The 19638-nt window shown below is 39.0% G+C and overlaps 3 protein-coding genes across 3 annotated transcripts; 2 read left to right on the top strand and 1 right to left on the bottom strand.

Annotated features, from left to right (window-relative positions):
* Window positions 1-848: 848 nt before the first annotated feature.
* On the bottom strand, window positions 849-2940 carry LOC110064707 (uncharacterized). The gene is made up of 2 exons (XM_020771797.2): window positions 2677-2940; window positions 849-1151 (listed from the first exon to the last, which is right to left on the bottom strand). Exons 1-2 carry the CDS (start codon window positions 2893-2895, stop codon window positions 1029-1031), a joined length of 342 nt encoding a protein of 113 aa, XP_020627456.2. The 5' UTR covers window positions 2896-2940; the 3' UTR covers window positions 849-1028.
* Window positions 2929-12056, top strand: LOC110064706 (uncharacterized). The gene is made up of 6 exons (XM_089291935.1): window positions 2929-3140; window positions 4309-4395; window positions 7561-7629; window positions 8573-8584; window positions 9547-9704; window positions 11584-12056. The coding sequence occupies exons 1-5, from the start codon at window positions 3003-3005 to the stop codon at window positions 9670-9672; spliced, it is 432 nt and encodes a 143-aa protein (XP_089148061.1). The 5' UTR covers window positions 2929-3002; the 3' UTR covers window positions 9673-9704; window positions 11584-12056.
* Window positions 12057-12996: 940 nt separating this feature from the next.
* On the top strand, window positions 12997-15943 carry LOC110064691 (GPI-N-acetylgalactosamine transferase PGAP4-like). The gene has a single exon (XM_020771779.2). The coding sequence runs from the start codon at window positions 14385-14387 to the stop codon at window positions 15531-15533; it is 1149 nt and encodes a 382-aa protein (XP_020627438.2). The 5' UTR covers window positions 12997-14384; the 3' UTR covers window positions 15534-15943.
* Window positions 15944-19638: the final 3695 nt, after the last annotated feature.

The following is a 19638-nucleotide window of genomic DNA, read 5'->3' as shown; positions in this document are numbered from 1 at the left end:
TTACACCCGAAAAAATACCTGGCATCAAAATTTCCTACCCAGAAAACCCCCAAAACCTCAATACTGATTTATTCAATCAAACAGACTCTCGATCTAAGTTATGCATGATTTTGCATCAATAAGCTAATGAAATTGGTATGTCCGTCAATGTCTCTTCATCCTCCCTTGTGCTCCAAGTTTGAATGAATAATTTTCTGATCCCATGATTGCAACAAAAATTTTGCTCAGAGATATGTAAACCCAAAAAGTATGCATATTTTTTAAGGCCTAAAAAAAATATGTGACAGATCTCTTGACCCAAAAATATACCAAGGATGAAAATTTTCAACCCAAAAATATACATTGGACCCCCCCTGTCATGTATACTGCGAGTACCCCCCTGGGGTATTCCCTCAACATTTTCAATGGGCATCTATACTATAGACAGTGTCTGACTGGACGTCTCTCAGACATAAAAATTCAAACAAAGCAGCAAACAGTGGAGTGCTTTGGTTGAATCTCTGATGCCTTTCAGCCAGGAAAAGAAATAAAAAAAGCATAAACAGACAACGGTTATTTGAAATAGACTTATGGTTTGTGTAAGATCTTGAGCTCTAGCGGAAATACTGGAAATAATGATTCACCACGGCTTAGTTTTGAAATTTGAAGTGTATAAGGGCAAACCTTTTTAGTGCCATGATATCAATTTCAATTATTGAACCAATCATTTGAGGTAAAAATTGAGATGGCATTATTATGTTACAATGTTGTCTCTCCGGTAAGCAAAACTAAGAGGTTGTCATGACACTGGTATCACTGGCTGGATGTTATGGTTACAATATTGATTTTCTTAAATCGAGACCCTGGAATCAAATTTTAAAATATATTTATTCTCTTCAGACATGCTCAACTTTATTTTTCAGAAAGTTCAAAATCTCAACCTTTTGTAAAAAAATATGTAATTTATAAACGACATGATAATTACACCACGCAGTCTAACGCAGTCTAATGCAGTCTTTTGATATTTTAAAAATCTCACAGATAATTTGTCAGTAAGCTGTATTATTGTCTTGGCTCTTTTCTGTTCCCTTTCTCTTCAGCTCTTCCATTTCTTTAACTAGAAAGTCTATTGGTTTTTCTGGTCTTTTAAAGACAAGCTTAGCAATTAAGTCCTGGAAAAAAGAAAGATGAAAAGAACATAAATTCAATTTTTTTTTGCGCATGAATGCACAGTAAAGACCCGGAGGGGAAAGGGATACAGGTTTGGTTATAGGGGTGCTACTTAAAGCACTTAATGACTGGGCTCAAGGGAAACAGTGAATTTTGTTTCCCTGAGACTCTCAAGGTTCCCCAAGGAGAAGCTGTCAGGGATACATTGAGGGTCAAAGGGAAACAAAACTCACTGTTTCCTGTGAGGCCAGTCATTAAGTGCTTTATTATACTTTCAAACTCACAGACCAAACTGCGAAAAATTATTTGCTTAGCCTTCGCTGGCACACACATTTGCTGAAGTTTCAAGGTGCATGACCCGATCACGTGTGAGTTGAAAGTTCAATTTGCTGTTTCCCCAGCCTGCGTTGCAGACAGAAACTTACTCGTATATAACCATCTGCGAATTAGGGCACAAATCCTTGTCTGAGACCCCCAATGTACTACTAGGATCTGAGTAGTCATGTGTGATTGGTTTCTTCATAAAGCAATTGTTTAACTGGCAATAAATCGATCTCATTGGGTATAAGGGAATCTCCCATAACTATAACTGAAAAGGATCCCGTGTGAGAAGTACTTAGAACGCAGCTTTTGAAGCGATGAAATCTTGGTTTGAAGTGACCAATCTCCACCCTGATCATTCTTCCAAGAGAAAAAGTGTTTTTTAATCTACCCACCAGCTTTGGAAAGCTCTTAACATTTCAGTGATCATCACAGACATCTGAAATAACAAACCCCATGGTCCAAGCGGCCGTTGTGATTGCTGATGGAGAACTAGGTACTTCAAGTCTTTGACCAATTTGGGTATTCCAGCTATTTCCATCACGAGTGACAAAAACCCAGAGATCATTCAATAGGTTTTAAATGGAAACTTCATTTTGGTGTTTGGTTTGTCTGAAAATATTTTTTTAATTGCGCTAAATTACACAGACTCCTACAGTTCGTGACATTCTTTTTTTGGATTTTGGTCTCAACCTGTTTTTGCTTCACACTTGTTTGTGAAGGTCATTTCATGCTGTCTTATTAGGAGAACTTTTATGCTGAGTTGAGCCGTTTGACCATTTGGTGGTATGCATTAAAGGTCTGCACGGTTTCCATTTTTATCTGTTGCTTTGTATTTTTTAACACCTCTATAAATTTTTTGCAATAATATTTTCTTGTGTGTGGGCTCTGCGGGAGTATCAGCAATAGCCAATTAGGATTGAGAAAGATTTCAAAAGCAACTTCCAGTGTTTGTTTTCTTCATCAGGGGTCTAGAACAAGGATTTGTGTGCTACTTCGCAGATGCTAGTAACCCGCGATGCAGGCTATTGTTTCCCTAGCGAGTTAGTGAGTTTTGCTTGCCCTAGGGAGTTAGTGAGTTTTGCTTGTTCTAGGGAGTTAGTGAGTCTTGACCCATGACACGTGACATATTATTTGCCAGATTGCTGAGTACTGTATAGGTGATTAAAAAGTAAATCAGAGCTGTAAAAAAAAGCTTTAGCTTACTTCTAAAAGTTGTAAAATTTCTGTTTCCTCGAGATATTTCGTCGCTTTAAGTCGAGGCTCTCCGACATCTGGCAAATGGTCGACTTTAATAGCTTCCTTCAATTCATCCAGAAAGTGTTTTCCAATCTTTTTGCACTCTTTAAAGCTGTAAGTATCATCCTGCTGATCTTTTTCAATTATTTCGATGGAGTCAACGTCAACTGTCAGTTTCGTCGCCATTTTTATTGTTTTGGCGCCTCGTTTTCATGCTGACGGAGAAAGGAACGCCTGGTGATATTTTGACTTGAGCTCAAAAAAGCGAAAGTGGTACTTGAAAAAGCGTTACAATGTTGAAATTTCTGCTACTTGTGAACAAGCAAGGGCATACTCGGGTTTCCCAATACTATGAATACTTGGAACTTGAAGAAAGGACGAATTTGGAGGCCGAAATAACGCGAAAATGTTTGGCACGAAGCGACGATCAGGTGACGAATGACATTGATCTTGATGTGGGGTCCTTTTCACGGTTTCTGGCGCCATGTTGGTTGAAGGGTAAACACGGAAAAAATTGCTGTAAATACAGTGGAAAAGTAGGGGAATTAGTGTCTAATAGTTCAGGGAATATTGGAATCATGATTCGAAATATCTGCGAATTTAATACTAACTATACCAAGTCAGAGAATTAATTTTATACTGATAAACTATTTGGAAGGATACAGTCCCTAGCGTGGGGGGGGGGGGGGGGGGGGGGCACTGCCATATATGGGCTATATAGGTAGGTATTTGCAGCTGTGAAGGGTATGTTTTTCAAGCAGTTTACTCTAGGATAGGGTATATAAATCAGAGTATTTGGGTCTAGAATAGGGTATAACTTTTCACAAAACTGACTAGTTGGTTAAAGATTTTATCTAGACTAAGGAAACCAGGAATTGCCACTCAAAAATATAAAAAAATCAAATCGGCAAGTTTAAATTTACGCAAATCAGCCTCAACAGTGTCGATAGATGGGGGGATTTGGGGAGTTTACTCTAGTATAGGGTAGCAAAATTCAGCTGAACTAGCTCTGGTATAGGCTAAGGGTTCCAGGGTCCCAGTGGCACATCCCCACCCAGAAATTCTCAAAAGTATCCCCCCCCTCCGGGGATACAGTGAAGCTACACACTAGCTAAGAAAGCCGGAATTAAATTGTTAATTTTCCATAGATTTTACTGTGAAAGAAAGTTTCCAGGTCTGGTCAAATTTAGAGATTTTTGAGTAGAAAATTTGAAAGGTGGTTCCTGTCTCACAGTACACTTGTTTTCTTCAGATTTGATCATTCAGTGAATTGCTCTACTGGTTATCTTACAGTTTACATTGTGATTCTTTAGAATTTCAAAATGTCAATCTTTCTACACCCAAAATTTCCCATATATTTGCTCCCCAAACAAGATGGTGTGAGAAACTGTGGAAAGGTCTATTAGCCATTTAAACTGCCAGAGTTGGTGAATGTTGTCTCTTATATTACATGTAGTGGGCATCCTTGTGAAATTCTTTATTTGATCATCAAAATCTGCAAGAAAGTTTGGTGGGTAACTGCTCTCATTGATTAAGCACTTAATCTCAGATCCTCATTAGAAGTCAGTTTATATAAAATTATCCTATTCTTGCTTTCAGTGTCCTTTTATGGAATTCAAGAATTTCAAAGTCATTTACAGAAGATATGCCTCACTGTTATTTATTGTTGGTGTTGATTCAGATGAGGCAAGTTATACTATTCCCTTTCTTATGAATACAGCCAGCTGGCTGCTTTGCTAACACTTTGCGGATCATGTTTACTATAGGTAGTGTTGCCTGACATAGTTAGTTGACACATTGACTGACTGTTGGTCGATAGTCAGTGGACAGTCAGTCCGAGTCAATAGTCTGTTGATACTTGGTCGATAATCATTTGACATACAGTCCAACCCCCATTAAGTGGCCACCCGAGGGGAAATGGGAGGTGGAAGCTTAATAGGGGTTGGCCGCTTAATAGAGGCTGGGGTATCTTGAATATTTTTCACCATCGGGTTAATTTCTTGGTGAACATAGAGTCACTTCAAGACAATCATGATAAACATGTGTTTGAATGTTTTTATCAGTCGTCACCTTCTACTGTATCGGACTCTTACCTGCCATCACCTTTTCCAAAACAAAGTTTTTAAATTTGGAGTGGCTGTTTAAGGTATCAGTATAACCCATTTGACCATCCGCACGGTCCGCTCTAGCGTTCGTGGCTTTAACAAAAACCCATATAAACCGTATATTTACTGGAAGCTTAATAACTACAGATTATGACCTGACCTGTTTAAAACGGTAAAAATTTACCGTGTTTCGAAAATGTGAATATATTTACAAAGCTTCACGAACCCATAAATCAAGGTATATGCCCACTAAATTTAGGTCGGAGAAAACGATTAACATGGCATCCGTTTCTTCACACATTGACCTCAAAAACCGTGTCTCAGATTTTTGGCACATGCGTTTGTTATTATTTTACAAGAGGATAAAGTTAGAAAAGGGAAAAAAATAGGACTGCCCGCGAAAAAAAGGCATAACTTTTTAATGAAAAGAGTAATCAGAATTCGCAGACACGGTTTTGTCGGCGATCGTTCTGACAACATTCTCTCCGAATTTCAGCCAATTTGGTCCAGGGGCTGCCGACCTGAAACTCGAAAGGCACGTACAACTCGCCTATTTTTTACTTTCGAGAAACAGAGAAAAAATAAAATTCGGCGGCATCCAAGTGTTATGAGATTATCACACCAAGGGAGACACCGCAGAGGAATCAACTTTCTGTATAACAATAGGACTGTGACAGTTAACATGGAACAGGTACAAATTTCTGCGACGGCACGCGGTAAATTATTTACCAGTGAATAAACCGCTTTTTCATGTGTGAAGTCAGAATTCCAAAGTTAGTAAACGTGAAATTATCTTTTGATTTACCATATTAGCGTTCGAAATTTTACGTATCGGTTGACTAATCTTCAAAATTATGACCATGTCACTGTTAACATGCCAAAGGCCTGTAGAAGGCTCCCGAGAAAATGCAAGCGCACAAAGGGAAACGCTGGAGAGGACGTCGTAAACGGGACTACATCGACTGATGTTGATGCAAAGGCAAAGATACTGTAAGAAATGACAATAGCTGGGTAAGAAAAAAAAAATGTTGCACTGCTGATTCTAATTTTGTACAATCGATCTGCCTTTCAATTTCGTCCACTTCTCTTCGTCAATCTCCTCTGCTTCGACAGTTTCTTGCAACAGTATTTTAGCACGGCTTGCGCTCATTTTGGCTTGTTCGCTGGCTTCGTGATTGCGATCGTTGTCGCGTTCATCCAGCAATTTTTCCTGATTGTAAAACGAACCCTTTGCCGCTTTCCACTAATTTAGCGGCCCACTCTTTGTTGAAAGTGTTTTTCGCCTTCTTTGGCCTTTCTTTAGCCGATGAAAACGGGCAAGATCGCTCTGTCTTCTTCGAAGACATCCGCCACTGATTATGGCGCGCCAATCGCGTGTCAACTCAGCATGATCTTGATGTCATGTGACATCTTGCCTCGATAATTAATTCATTTGACAGAACTTGTCAGCTCTCAATTAAGTAATTAATATGCAAAACAATCTTTCTCGCGCAATAACTAGCGGCAGATATAAGATTTTTTCGTGGAGTTTTTTTTATCTTAAAGATTACTTTAAGATTTATCCAACTGCTTAAAAAAGTAAAATTATGCAAAATTGCAAATTTTCCCCCTACTGATACCTTAATGGGTGTAAAGGCAATAGAAAAACCCTCATTGGGACAACCAAAAGTTGGCCGCGGCTGTTTAATGGAGCTGGCCAATTAGTAGGGGTTTTATTTACTGTATTTTACTTTCAAAAATTTCGAGACTTTAATAACTGGCTGCTTAACAAGGAGTGGCCACTAACTGGTAAATAGGTGGCTGCTTAAAACAGGTTTGAGTGCATTATCGACCAAGGTCAGCGATACTTAATTCATTAACACTTCACCCATGCCTCACAGAATCCATACTGAATAATCTGATGCTCTGCTGATACTAATTGACCTGACTACTTGATATCGGATACTTCACTGGTACTCAACTGATACTTTACTTTAACTGTCTGTTACTTTTTTCAAGTTTTCAAGTTTGTCTCAAGTTTATAGCAGTAGCTTAACGCCTGTTTACATGGAGGGAGGGTGCCCTGGCTAACCGGGCTACGCGGCTAGAAGGGTTGACACATAGCCTGCCTTTACATGTACATGCAACTCACCTAACTGGGACGGTGAGTGGGCTGCGTGGGCTATCTTTTGAGTGGCCGCTAAGCACAACAAACAAAATAGCTGGCCAAAGAAACTATTTGACATCTTATTTCAGCTTCCTGCACAGGCATGGACCTGTTCTCTGCCTGAGACTCATCTATTACATTGATCTCTTCAGATTGACTGTCATTCTGTTCGGCAGATAACACTCAGTCTGGCAAATGGTAACTATGAAAAAATTCACCTTGTGCCGCCATGTTTTTTTGGTTTATCTCACCTCGGCTAGCCGGGATAGCCTAGCACGAACTGTTTACATGGTAAAAAGCTATCCCGCCTAGCTTGGTGCCCCAGGCAAGTAGACAGGGTGCCCCAGGTAGGTGGGCTACCCTGTGTAGCATGTAAATGCTTCAATGTGTTTTCTAAAGAAACGTATGAGAAGCTAGCCCTCCCAGGATTGCTCAGTTAGCCGGGTAGCCTGGTTAGCCGGGGGACCCTCTCTCCATGTAAGCAGGCCCTTAGTCATCCTAAAGCCTGATTCTCAGACAGTCCAGGTTGCTCATGGCCATGTACAGGCTAGTTCTCATAAAGCCCAGCTTAGGTTGATACAATATTGTGTCTTTCTGCAGAATGAGCTATCAATTCTGGAGTTTATCCACACCCTTGTTGAAACATTGGATCGTTATTTTTCGAGTGTGGTGAGTTTTGATTTATGTTCAATTTCTTATACTCTAATGATATGTCCTGCATGGTTCCCTAGAGGGTGCTGGGATACTCCTATATAACATTAACAGGTTTCACTTGTCAATTAGCCATGTTCTAAACAAGCAGGGGACTGGGTATGAATATTTAAAATCGATTGAACTGAAAAATTCATATAATTTAGCTCTCTTATTTTAGCGATTTTTAAAAGTGTACCATGCCTTTACGTTTAAACCAATAACTCTCAGATTTGGTAAACTTACTAATGTTTGACTGCTCTTTCAGATGGTGAGTCCCATTTTTCAATTCAATCGATTTTTAATACTCGTGCCCAGTCCACTGCTCGTTTAGAACATGGCTAATTGCATGCAGCTCAAATTGCAAAAATTAGTACCCAGCAAGAAAAACAAGTTGCAAAAATACACTCCCGCAAAAATTTAGTGCCACACAGTAGCATCCTACAATGTACTGTGAGTGATAACTCTTACTTCTGACAGTTAACTAAGTCTAATAGATTTTACAGGGCCACCCAGACAATCAAAACCAATCAGATGGCAGACTGAACTGAAGCAATAGATTCCAACATTTTCAAATCCAGCCAATCAAATGTCCAGTACAAAAGAATGCAATCTCAACTTAAATTTACAATTCCCTGGGAGAGGGTGCTCCCAGACCTCTAAGGAAAATACCTACATGCTTTGTAAAATTTTGGATACCAGTCTGTTTTCAAATCCTGACTAAAGGGTTTCCCTTAGGCATGTTTCCTTTGCTTCATGCACTGTGTTGTTGCGCTGCCCTATGCGCCACTGGGGGCTATGAGGAATGATGATGACGACTGTGTTGTTGCACAATATTTTGCTTTTGGAATAAAGTAATCATGATTAATTTCACAAACAAATTTGTTGTTCTAATATAGCCTGTTTGTTGTTTTATTTTCAGTGTGAATTGGATGTATCCTTTTAAATCAGCCAGTTACATTTTATTCAAAATACTGGAAAGTTTGTTTACATTAAGTGATCTGGAGTTTAAATGTACTGGTCAAAATATCTGAAGGAGTTTCTTGCTGGAGGTTTTTAAAAGGCGGTCATGCATCAAACGTCTCATCGCATATTTCTTTTTTGCGTGGTACTAGAAGAACAAAAGTTTGAGTGTAGATATTAACATCACAAACTAATGGATAATTTTATGTTGAATGTTGGGTTGAAAGGCTTTCTAAGGTGACTGCTTGTAAATGGAATAATTTGTTAGCTTTGATACAGGGGTCCTGAAATGGAAGAAGGGGGGAGGAAGGAAGGGGGAGAGGGAGAGAGGGAAGTGGAGATAGACCCTTACATGCTTGAAAAGGGAGGAGGGCAGCAGAATCAGAGCTCACCCTTTCTTCCTCTGGATGTTTGATGGCCTTATGGTTAGCACACCAGATAAAGCAGTTCAGGTTTGAGCCCTGGCTGGTGTTAATACAATCTTAAGTGATGTTACTCTGACAGTAGTACCTCTTCCCCCCAGGTGTATAAATGGGCTAACTGTCAGAGTTCCCATTAGTTTTGATGGTTAAGGGTTCTTGGGACCCTTAAGGGTCCTTGGGACCCCCAGTACTAAAGAGTTGGGGGTTCATTTTGCTTTTCAGGGGTCCTTCATGATCACCTGTTACTAAAAATTTTCAGAACTTTTTCCCTGTGTCCTAAGGATGCACTTTGCGAAAAAAACTGTGTGTTTTTCTTTTTTTATTTTTGTGCATATAAGAAGCACACCTGTGCATTAATGGAAACTTTGTATACTCCTAGTTGGTTAACACTACAGGGATTAGGATTAACTCCAGCATTATGGATCACTTACCATTTGTAAGGATCACTTGTAGTCAGGTGATAAATGTGTGAAAAACATGGTGGTTTCCTTGACTTTTGACCTTTGTGAAGATAATGTTCAATCTGGACAAAGTGCATATGATCTTAGATGAAATGATCATGAATGGACAAATAGTGGAAACCAATAAAAACAGAATACTTGCACCTGTGTCAGTATTGGACAAGCCAACCAGTTGATACCTGTATTTTTCACCTGACAACTGAATGATGTAATTTTACAGTAAATAATTGATATATTTTCAAAAACCAATGCATATTTCTTTAGTTATCAACCAAGCATGGGGAGCATTGACTGGAGAATATACATGAAAAGAGGCAGCATGGTCAGGTGTTTTAGCATGCTGGAGTTGTCATGTGGAGTGTCAGATCCAGTCTTCTTTATCATTGTATGACATTTACAGATGTTATACACTGCCTCGTTTTAAGGTGGGATCCCCCAAATTGTTCTGGCCCTTAGGGCCTTTAATTGATTTTATAAGATGGGGCCCATTTTCAGCCCTTTGGCCCTCAGGGCTCGACACTAACGGTAGCCAGCTAGTCACAGACCAGTAGAAATTTAGTTTTGGCTAGTAGGTTTTTGATTTCCACCAGCCACTTTGGCTAGTCAACAAAATGAAATTGGCTGAACTAGTTTCTGTCTTCTTCAGGGAAGACAAACGCAAATTTACACTTTTCTCGGAAACAATTAATGATTATGTCAGAATTGTGGACATATCATGGCACTGGGCATGTGCTGTTCAGCACATCTGTCTACTTTTCGCTGTGTGGCATGTAAACGGGGAACTGAACATGTTAATTTTGTTGAAAGAAATATTTGACAAACAAGACAACATTTTCTGAAAGCACACGGCAATGCTCTTTTTTGTTACAAAATTTTTTTTACGTGCAAAATAGTGTGGAACTGTAAAGGGATAACATTTCATTTAGCGTAACAATATATGGGTGATTTGTCATTGTATGCATACTTACAGACTTACCACTATAGAAATAATTAGATGAGAAAGATTTAGTTCCTTCGACATTTAAATTAGCCATTTTCAGCAGTTGAATTTTGCCAACGACAGTTTACAGTATTGTTCAGATAGTTGTTTTGCTTTAATTTGAAATATTTCTAGGGCGCCTGTCTGTGAAGAAGTCTCTACAGTTTTTACAGTGACCTCTTTTTCCAAGGAAGTCTCAGAGAAAAACAGAGTCCCATATGTCTTTTTGGGAACTGGAACTTTTTTGAAACTAGTTTAAGTACAGTATGATTACCAAGTTAACATTATGTGTTAAAGAGAGTTGCTTGCGTTGTGCTTTTAAGTCTTGCTGGTAATTCTGCTGTTATTGGATTTACCTGAAATTTTAATGACAAGTTAATTTTGCAAATTTTGCAATTTAAAAAAAATTGCAAAATTAAAGTGACGCAAATAAGTAAGTGTCGGGAACATAAAACAATATGTTACTGTTGACATATAGTCCTGCCATTGTGTTTTTGGTACTTTTGACATTATTGTACCTTTGATAAAGTCAGTTTACTAAATTCAAAGACATGTTTAAGTAACATTGCCAGGGAAACAAATTTTGTGTTACTCAAAAATGCAAAGTTAAAGTGATTAAAAATACAATTTTGTGCAAAATTGCGAATTTAAGTGTTGCAAAATTATGTGTACCCCCAAATTGCGAAATAAACGTGTCGCAAAAATTTTATGTGATAAGGTAGCCAACCTCAGGCTTGGCTAGTAAAAAAAATGTTTTTGGCTAGTAACATCTAAGTAGTCACTAGCCACTTGGCTAGTAAGTTGAAAAGTTAGTGTTGAGCCCTGGCCCTTGAGTATTTTGGCAGCCAGACCCCCCCTTGGGTCATGACGCCCTGCCCTTGACCAGCCACTGGTTGGATTCAAACTCTCCTTTCTGCCACTAGGTGGATTTGCCCTTGGTATTCCTGAGTTCAATTTCTTGGTCACTCCTTGTGTATAGCACATTGGTTGTGACTACCTCCACACAGGCAGGGATTTTTAACCATTCTACATAAGATTCATTTTGTCTATTGAGAAGCATGTCTAAGCTAGATTGCAGCTCAAAGCTAAACTAATGCATTGTCCACAGGTGAAGCATTGCAAGGTCTGTACATATAATGATATCCTGGGCTGATATTCTTTCAGTACAGTCCTGAGCAAGCTTGGTCACCTGACTTTGTGTCTACAAAAGATGGCTGGACATGTTCAAGGGAAAAATTCATGCCATGAATGGAAAAGTTGAAGAGTTGACAGAATGATAATGTTCACTTACTTTTGAAAGTGATTTTTCTTTAAGAATGTTCAAGGTTATATTTGGAAGGGATGTTATGTCTTAAATAGAAAGAAAATATAGCATAATACAACTCTCTAAACTTAACAATATGAAACAAAAAAGCAAGTTCTCCGGCTGTTAACAAGATGAGCATCAACAAATCTTTGAGCATACATTAACGACATAAAATACAAAATAGGCTCTCCAGTCAGTAGACAACATGTAAATATGAGTATAAAGAACTAATGTTATCAAAATGAAATGTAAATAAACAACTTATATTTGCAGAAGTTATCACACTGCTGGTAAATCAACAAAGGAGAAATTAAACCCAGGGATGGATTCAGGGGGAGGAGGGTGGGTGGATTGGGTGGCTACCCACCCTCCACTCCCTCTTTGGTGGGGCAAAGAATAAAAAAGAAAATAAAAAATCGTGAACATCATTATGGAAGAAATAAAAGCAAACACTCTGGACAGGTACCTCTTCATAATTTTTACTTTGTGGCACTGCTAGTATTTCTGGTGTAACAGTTTTCAATAAGGTTCCAGTTCTCAAATTGCCACTTTTTGGGGGCATGTCCCATTGATTTTGCAAACCCAAGATACCAGCCACCCCCTCCCCATCCCCTTGAAAAAGCTTGTATCTAACCCTGTAAAACAGTTCGATGAAGTATATGAAATGTTGATGCAGTTAATATACAGTCTGTGTAATCTTACAGTTTATTGATTAGGAAAAAGTTAATAACTTTGGGAATTTTTCAGTGTTATTGATCATTACGTGGCTAATCTAGTTCAGAGGGCCAATTATTAAATTAGCCAATCAGATTGCTGTATTGCTGGTCCAATATTCTCTAAGGTAGATCAGGTACTGTCCTTAATGATCCCTCATGATCACTCTTGGAGGATTTCTGGTAGTTTTATGGCTTATGCTTCTAAAAGAACTTGCTTTCGTCTAAACCATTCCTTTTCTTTGTCTTCCAACTCTCTGTTTTGTTTAATGCCAGAAGTGAGTAAACACAAATTAGCTAGCCCTCAATCAGAGATGCACACTTGAAGTTTGTTATGCTTTTGCTGTCTGTGATCGTGCCATTTTTTCTAAGCATTTCCATTTGTCCAATAAATCTCTTACAAACCAAGCTTGCTTGTACTAGTAGAATATTGGCCTTGTGTCTTTTTTGTAGGGAGCTCGCTGTGGTTGGTTTCTCTCACACTCGTAGCTGGCTCAACACATAGTGTTCAGCCATTGTTACTCACTTTCCGGCGGATGGGGGCAACTCTTCAAAGTTTTATATGGGGAGGCTCCGCCCTGAGGTCTGAGGTCCGACCCCTTACCCTTTTGTATACCATTTTGATAGAGAAGGTATCCCTTTCATATGCTTTGAATTGAAAAAAGGTACCCCCATCACATGCTTTCATAACTGGCCTGTATTATGAATCTGATCACCAAAAAAGGAAATCATCTCGTCATTTTCAGGTAATCCTAAAAAATTAAATGATTCAATTAAAGGCCCGTACTAAATAACAGATTTCCCTACCCTTTCATATTTCTCAACTTGTGAATTCCCTACCCTTTTATATCCTGAATGTACAATTACTAAAACATGCTAAAATTATGGACTAGATTGGCGGATAATGCCAATACTATACTATATCCTGAAGTCTGAAAAAGGTACCCCATTCAGACAGAGCCTTCCTGTATAGACCATTATATGGAGTATTCCCTCCTGGGGGGTGGTACTCCCAGAAAAATCAGGTGGGGGTGTGCGGCCTGCTTCCCAAAACCCTTAGCCTATTTATGACCAAAATCTGCGATATTCCCTACCCTATTTATGACGTGACCAAAAATTCGGAACCCTATTTATGACCTAACCCTTAAATCAAAACCCTGCTTCAGACCTCTATTATAATAAGTTCCCTAGTTCAGACCAAAGTTAAATTACTGTAAACATAATTTGTGAAGGGCTTTTGTTGATTTTCCTTTCGATAATGGCGAAAAAGTGGCTTCTTTTTAAAAACATACCCATATCAAGGCTAGAGTGCAAAGACCATACCCTATTTACGACCAAAATGGCTAAAATCGATACCCTATTTATGACCAAAACAGCTGAAAAACCATACCCTTTGGGGCAGCACATACCCATATAGCCCATATAAGGGAGTAGCCCCCGGTATCCCCTCCCCCGGGACTCACTTTAATAGCATTTTTTGACCACCTTATTTGTATGAACTACCAAAAATGAGTGTTTTTTTTTTTTTTTTACAATTTTCTAATTTTATATTCTTGATGCTCTAATGATAATGCATATTTACTTCTCCCAAATTTGTAGCCCAACCATAAAACCATCGCCCGCACTATTTCCGTCTCCAGACCCTTCGTTTCTGTTGAGACGAGTGGATAGGGGCCCAGGGATAGGAATGCCCGTACGCTGCGCCGACGCATGGCAGTGTCACACAAGTCACTTTCTTCGTGTTCGTCACGCAAGCACATTCACTGGTGCTGGCGGGCTGTACAATTACTTGGGCACGTTTTTAATCGCAGAGTGTCTCTGTCATCTATAATATTCGTCCATCTTACAGAAGGGAAGTAACTTAATCGCTGACAATTCTCTAGCTCTGGCATGGTGTTGTACCGGCGAATTGGGATATATGTTGCCACCATTTACATTTCAACATTTGTTCTCGTCCTGCCCTTGTTGTGTCACAAACTTGGCTTCTCAACGTATTTTAACAAGCCGAAGGAGCCTTACAAATACCTCGAAGCAGAGAACAAGGAACGAACCGAGGAAGCGAGGAAATATTTTAATAGTCTTTATAAATCGACTACGACATTTCCCCAATATGGTGAAAAAGTACAAATCGATTTCTCTATTGTTCTCTTGACAGCTCACCGTGGTTCGAACACGCATTATTCACTTCAAGTCGCCTCTCGTTTACTGCCTCAGGTCATAAGCGATGAAGGGAGAAGTGTTTTAACCATTCTTAATTCGGATCCACAGCCTGGAATGAACGAAGATGCTGCTTACTTGTCGAACTTTATTACGGTAGTCAATAGTTCGTTACCTGTAACGTCCGCTTCGAGGTCACGCGAGAAAGAAGACTATGTTGTGGGTTTAGAAATAGGCGTGCGACACAATTCAACGTACGTTTTAATGATCGAGGATGACGCTTTGCCGTCAGAACGTCTCCTCAGCCATCTTCGGTATGTCTTGGCATATAAAATGCCTGGGAAGTTCTTGAAAAGTCGACGGGATTGGGTGTTTCTGAAACTCTACTATCCCGAGAAATGGCAGGGTTTTGGTTGGCCCGAATTACCAGAACTTGTATTGATCGGTATACTCGGCGGATCTTTAGCTGTGTGGGTTCAATTGAAAATGCGAACTACGACACGAAGGAAAGTATCGCTGTATTGTACCTTCACTGTATGGGGAGTCTATGTCATTTTGGTTGTTTATACCGTCGGCAGAGCTCATTGGATAGAATTAAAGAAGCTCTCACCAGTCATGTACTCAGTTGTCAAGGCTCCTGGCTGCTGCACACCAGGTGTTCTTTATCCGAGGTCTCATGCACGCAACCTCGCCAATTTTTTAAAATCAGTTCAGTGTAGTGAAAAGTATCCTATGGATGTGGCGATCGATGACTTTGCCAACAAAATGAATTTGGAGAGGTACTTGGTGATTCCGAACATGATCAGTCACATTGGTGTTCATTCAAGTCTTGGTAGCCGAATGAAACACTTTGCTGAGTTTTATTTGATGTTTAAGCCATGAGTAAGGGAGTATGCAACAGTTTCGCTGAATTTCAAATAAAGTGACATATTGTACCTCAGGCTTCTCCCTCTTTCCAAAAATAAGTCCCTGTTATGGTAACATTTCAACATCCAACAAAGCACTGAAATTACAACATGGAGGAGGTGGATAGAATGATGATAAAGGACTGACTCGCATTGCCATTCCAAAGGGAATGTAAGGACTTCTAGCATTTTTGATGTGAAAAGGTTCGAAATTTGGATGGGGACGTCAATGAATCCCCTAAAAGAACCACATAAATATTGAATTATTAACACATATTTGCTTAGCTGATGTACATGTAGTGCATCAGAACTATTTAAATGATATAAGAACCATAATAAGAAGGATCATGACCACAGGCATTATAATAAACGCTTATTTAGATTGCATCATTTGCATTTCCTTGATCTACAATGTGTAGCTGTTGATCTGATATCCTGTAGCTAGATCTTTTTTTTATTATTCCTAAGTAATTTTCAATTCAGAAGTAGTTTGGGCATATAATTTCTCCATCCTCGGAGACCCAGGGGCAGCCAGTTGGGACGATGCACTATTTTCAGGTGACACAATATTTTCAGGTGAAAGTTTACATCAAGAGCAGGAGCGGCAGAAAATATTGCATCATGCCGACTAGCTCCCCCCAAGTCTCCGAGGATGATAATTTGACCTGGCAATGTTGATTTATTATTTTCTTTTTGTACTGGCCATATATATGTTAAGCATATTGCTTGACTTATTTGTCTTTTATCACCACGTGTCTCATGCTGTTGTAAAGAAACCATGATGCAACTGACAGCATAGGTCTGAACAAGCTACCTGGCACACATCCCTATTCCTTGGTGTGTGCAATCAAAGGAGCTCAATCACCATGTTTTGAATTATTTTGGCCAGTTGTACAAAGTTACCTTTGAATTAAACAAAACCTTAAAATATTGGTTTTCTGAGATACAAAAACACCAAAGAGATAATAATAATAAACCGTAAAGGAACAAGGATCGTTGAGGATGGATAAGATTAACACTGCTTAAAAACAACCAACTTGTTAAATTTAGGCTTACCTTTTAAGATGTTTAAACCATAACATAGCTCCTTTAAGACCAATTTTGCCAAGATATTTTCACAACTTACTTCAAAAATACATATTTACTGAATTAGTTTCAGCAGACTGCAAAATCTTTGGCTTTTGGTCAGGGCAGACAGAACTGCTCTTGATATGGAAATGTAGATCTTCAGCCAAATATATTTCTTATTAGGACCTCTCACTCAAAAATGTGCTAAAATTATAACTAACCCTATAATTTTTCTTCATTCATGAGCCTGGGAAACGGTGGGATTGGATATTGGATTTAAAAAAACTTTTCAGAAATGTCAAAACAGCACCAAATATTATTTGATAATAAAGTATAACAGGATAAATTTAAAAATAGGAGAACTGTTAAGATTTTGGAATGAATTATTTTTGTTAAATCCAAAGTTTCACTGAATGACCCTTTGGAAACATGGTTACCACAGAAATGTTTAGTCACATGACCAAAATCTTTCATTGCATATGGAAGTATTTAAAGAAAATTTTTTCCCCAGATTTCTTTAAGTTTTTATTCTGGTCCAGTGTTCCAATCTGGTTGTCAGGCCATCACAATACCTTCTAATTCTGAACTGAAGTTTTATCCTCATTTTCATGTTCAAGTCCCAGTATTGACGTTTATGCATTTTGCGGGTCTATTGTTTTGGTGCACATAATAGTGAGGTTTCTGTTGTTTTCCAATGCTCACAGCATGCAGTGCATCTTGGCCAAAACTGGGTCTTCAAACCCTGTCACAGGCTGATGATGAATGGATGAAAATGGATGTATGGAGATAACTGCGACCTTCAATTCTTGTTTCCCAGTTATGTTGGTTTGCCAGACTGCTTAGTTTGTTCGGGCGGGTGTAGGGGGTGTTGGGGGGATGATGTGTCAAACAGTGTTTTACACTGGAAGCTCTACTCTGAAGTCCAAATCCTTACCCTTTTAAATACCATTTTTGACAGAAGCAGTAACCTTTTCTATAAAGTGAAGCCTTGGGGCCGACTGGCTCATAGCTGCCGGAGCTTATCCCGGTTTCTGTAGCATGAAGCAGCTAGGAGTATTTCTACTCTCCCCGGACGGGATGCTAGTCCATCGCAGGTCACTCCACCGCAATTTGTTAGGTTTCCCCAACAATTCGCTGGTACCCATTTATACTCCTGGAGAGAGGCACTGTGAGAGTTAAGTGTCTTGCCCAAAAACACAGCATAGTGTCCCGGCCAGGGTTTGAACCCTGACCGCTCGATCCGGGGACGAGCGCACTAACCATGAGGCCATCTTATATACATTCCATAAAAATGGTATCGCTTTCACACACCTACAGTAGGCACACTAAATGCCTTTTTTATAACCTTAAATTGAAACGAGTAACCCCTTAAAAATTTGAATACTTATTTATACTGATCGACTTGTCCATTAAGTCACGGTGCTTGACGGATATTTTTGAAGAGAGCTTTGCATCTCCTACATTTCATTTCATGAAATGCCTACCCTTTACACACCTTAAAGACTAAAAAAGGTACTCTTTTTGGGTGGAGCCTCCTGGTGAGTCCAATACATCTTTTTTTTTTTCTATAAGGATATAATTTATAAGAATATTGAGGCTGAAAGTTGCGAAATGTTAAGAATATTTTTAGAATAACCCGAGGTTGTGAGATTTTGAAAAGATTATAATTTTGTGTTTAGAAAATTTTTAGATACAATACAGTTACATGTTTTTAACTAAATCGTGTAAATTCTTCCTTTCTCTAAATGGCAAAACTAGCCAAAAAAAAAACCACAAAAACAGCACTAGCCGTATGTGTGATGTTAATAACATATATTTCGTCAAGAAATTATGTGTATCCCCTCGTTTTATCTTTGTGTATCATATCAGGTTTTATTGCCTGCATGCAGTATGGCTCCAAAATTATTACTTCAACGCCATCAAAATCAGTAAAACGGAAGTGTCATACACCATTATCTAAGAATATTCACAAGAATATTTTCAGCCTAAAATCGGCAGTCAAATAAGAATATTCAGCCTGAGCTGGATAAACAATATTCGTATACATTAAAAAAGAGTGTGTAGGAAGAACCCACCCCATGGTTTTATACTTAGTTTCCTCTCTGTTTAAGCAATTCTGGCCGAGTGCGCTTGGCACTAGTACCTCTAACGCTGTCCAACTCGAGGTATAAATAACTGCTAGCCAAACAGTTTTGGAGTTGTTTAAGTGCCTTTAAAACGATATTGTAGTTCAAGATGACCCCCGCCCCCTTGAAAGGTAAATCCAAACGTGGTCGTTGTTCTTGGTCTTGCCAATATAAAGAGCACGTCCATTCGCGATTCCAATAATACAAAATCTGTGAGGTTCTCCTTTGCCATGTTTACCTTCCAGTAAAGAAGGACTGTTGAAGGAACAGTTTCAAGAATTTTCAAAATCTAAGTCACCAGACCCTTTTTGCAGCTGTAAAACAGCTTAGAAACTGACAGGAGCATGTTTTCAAAGCAGCACACAATATCTTTTTCATAAGCTTCTCTATTAGGCTTTCGGTCTTAATTTGTTTTGCCCATCTTACTTGTCTTGCTAATGGGGACTTTGAGTTGCCATATGTTTCGCACTTTCGCTGTAACATCGTGTGTTGAATCAAGCGGTGTCCATTCAACAAGCTAGATAAACTCGAAATACTTGTTATAAGGACAGTTAGCCTCCATTGTTCCAATTTTGCATAAATCGTAAGACTTCCAAATTACGAAGAAAAAAGACAAACGTTACGTAACAAGCAGTGCCCGACTAAACTAGCAGTGTTAGACAGCTTTAAGAGATCAACCCGATAAAGATAAAATGATCCATCAAATTGAATTCATGTTTGAGCGAATTCTTGCCAAATATCTGTCTCGTTTTTATGAAGTTAATACTTTTTTGTGTGATTTCTGTTGGGCGCTTTGGAATGGAACGCGGCCAAAAGTGACGCCCACCGTTCTAGACAACAACAATCTTCCAACGATTTGCGGTTTTGGCGTAAAGCGCCGATAAATCT

This window comes from Orbicella faveolata, unplaced genomic scaffold (assembly GCF_042242905.1).
Source record: "Orbicella faveolata isolate gen_17 unplaced genomic scaffold, um_ofav_v1 contig_24, whole genome shotgun sequence".
Lineage (NCBI taxonomy): Eukaryota > Metazoa > Cnidaria > Anthozoa > Scleractinia > Merulinidae > Orbicella > Orbicella faveolata.
The sequence above is the reverse complement of the archived record's forward strand: the minus strand, read 5'-3'. Positions and strand labels throughout refer to the sequence as shown.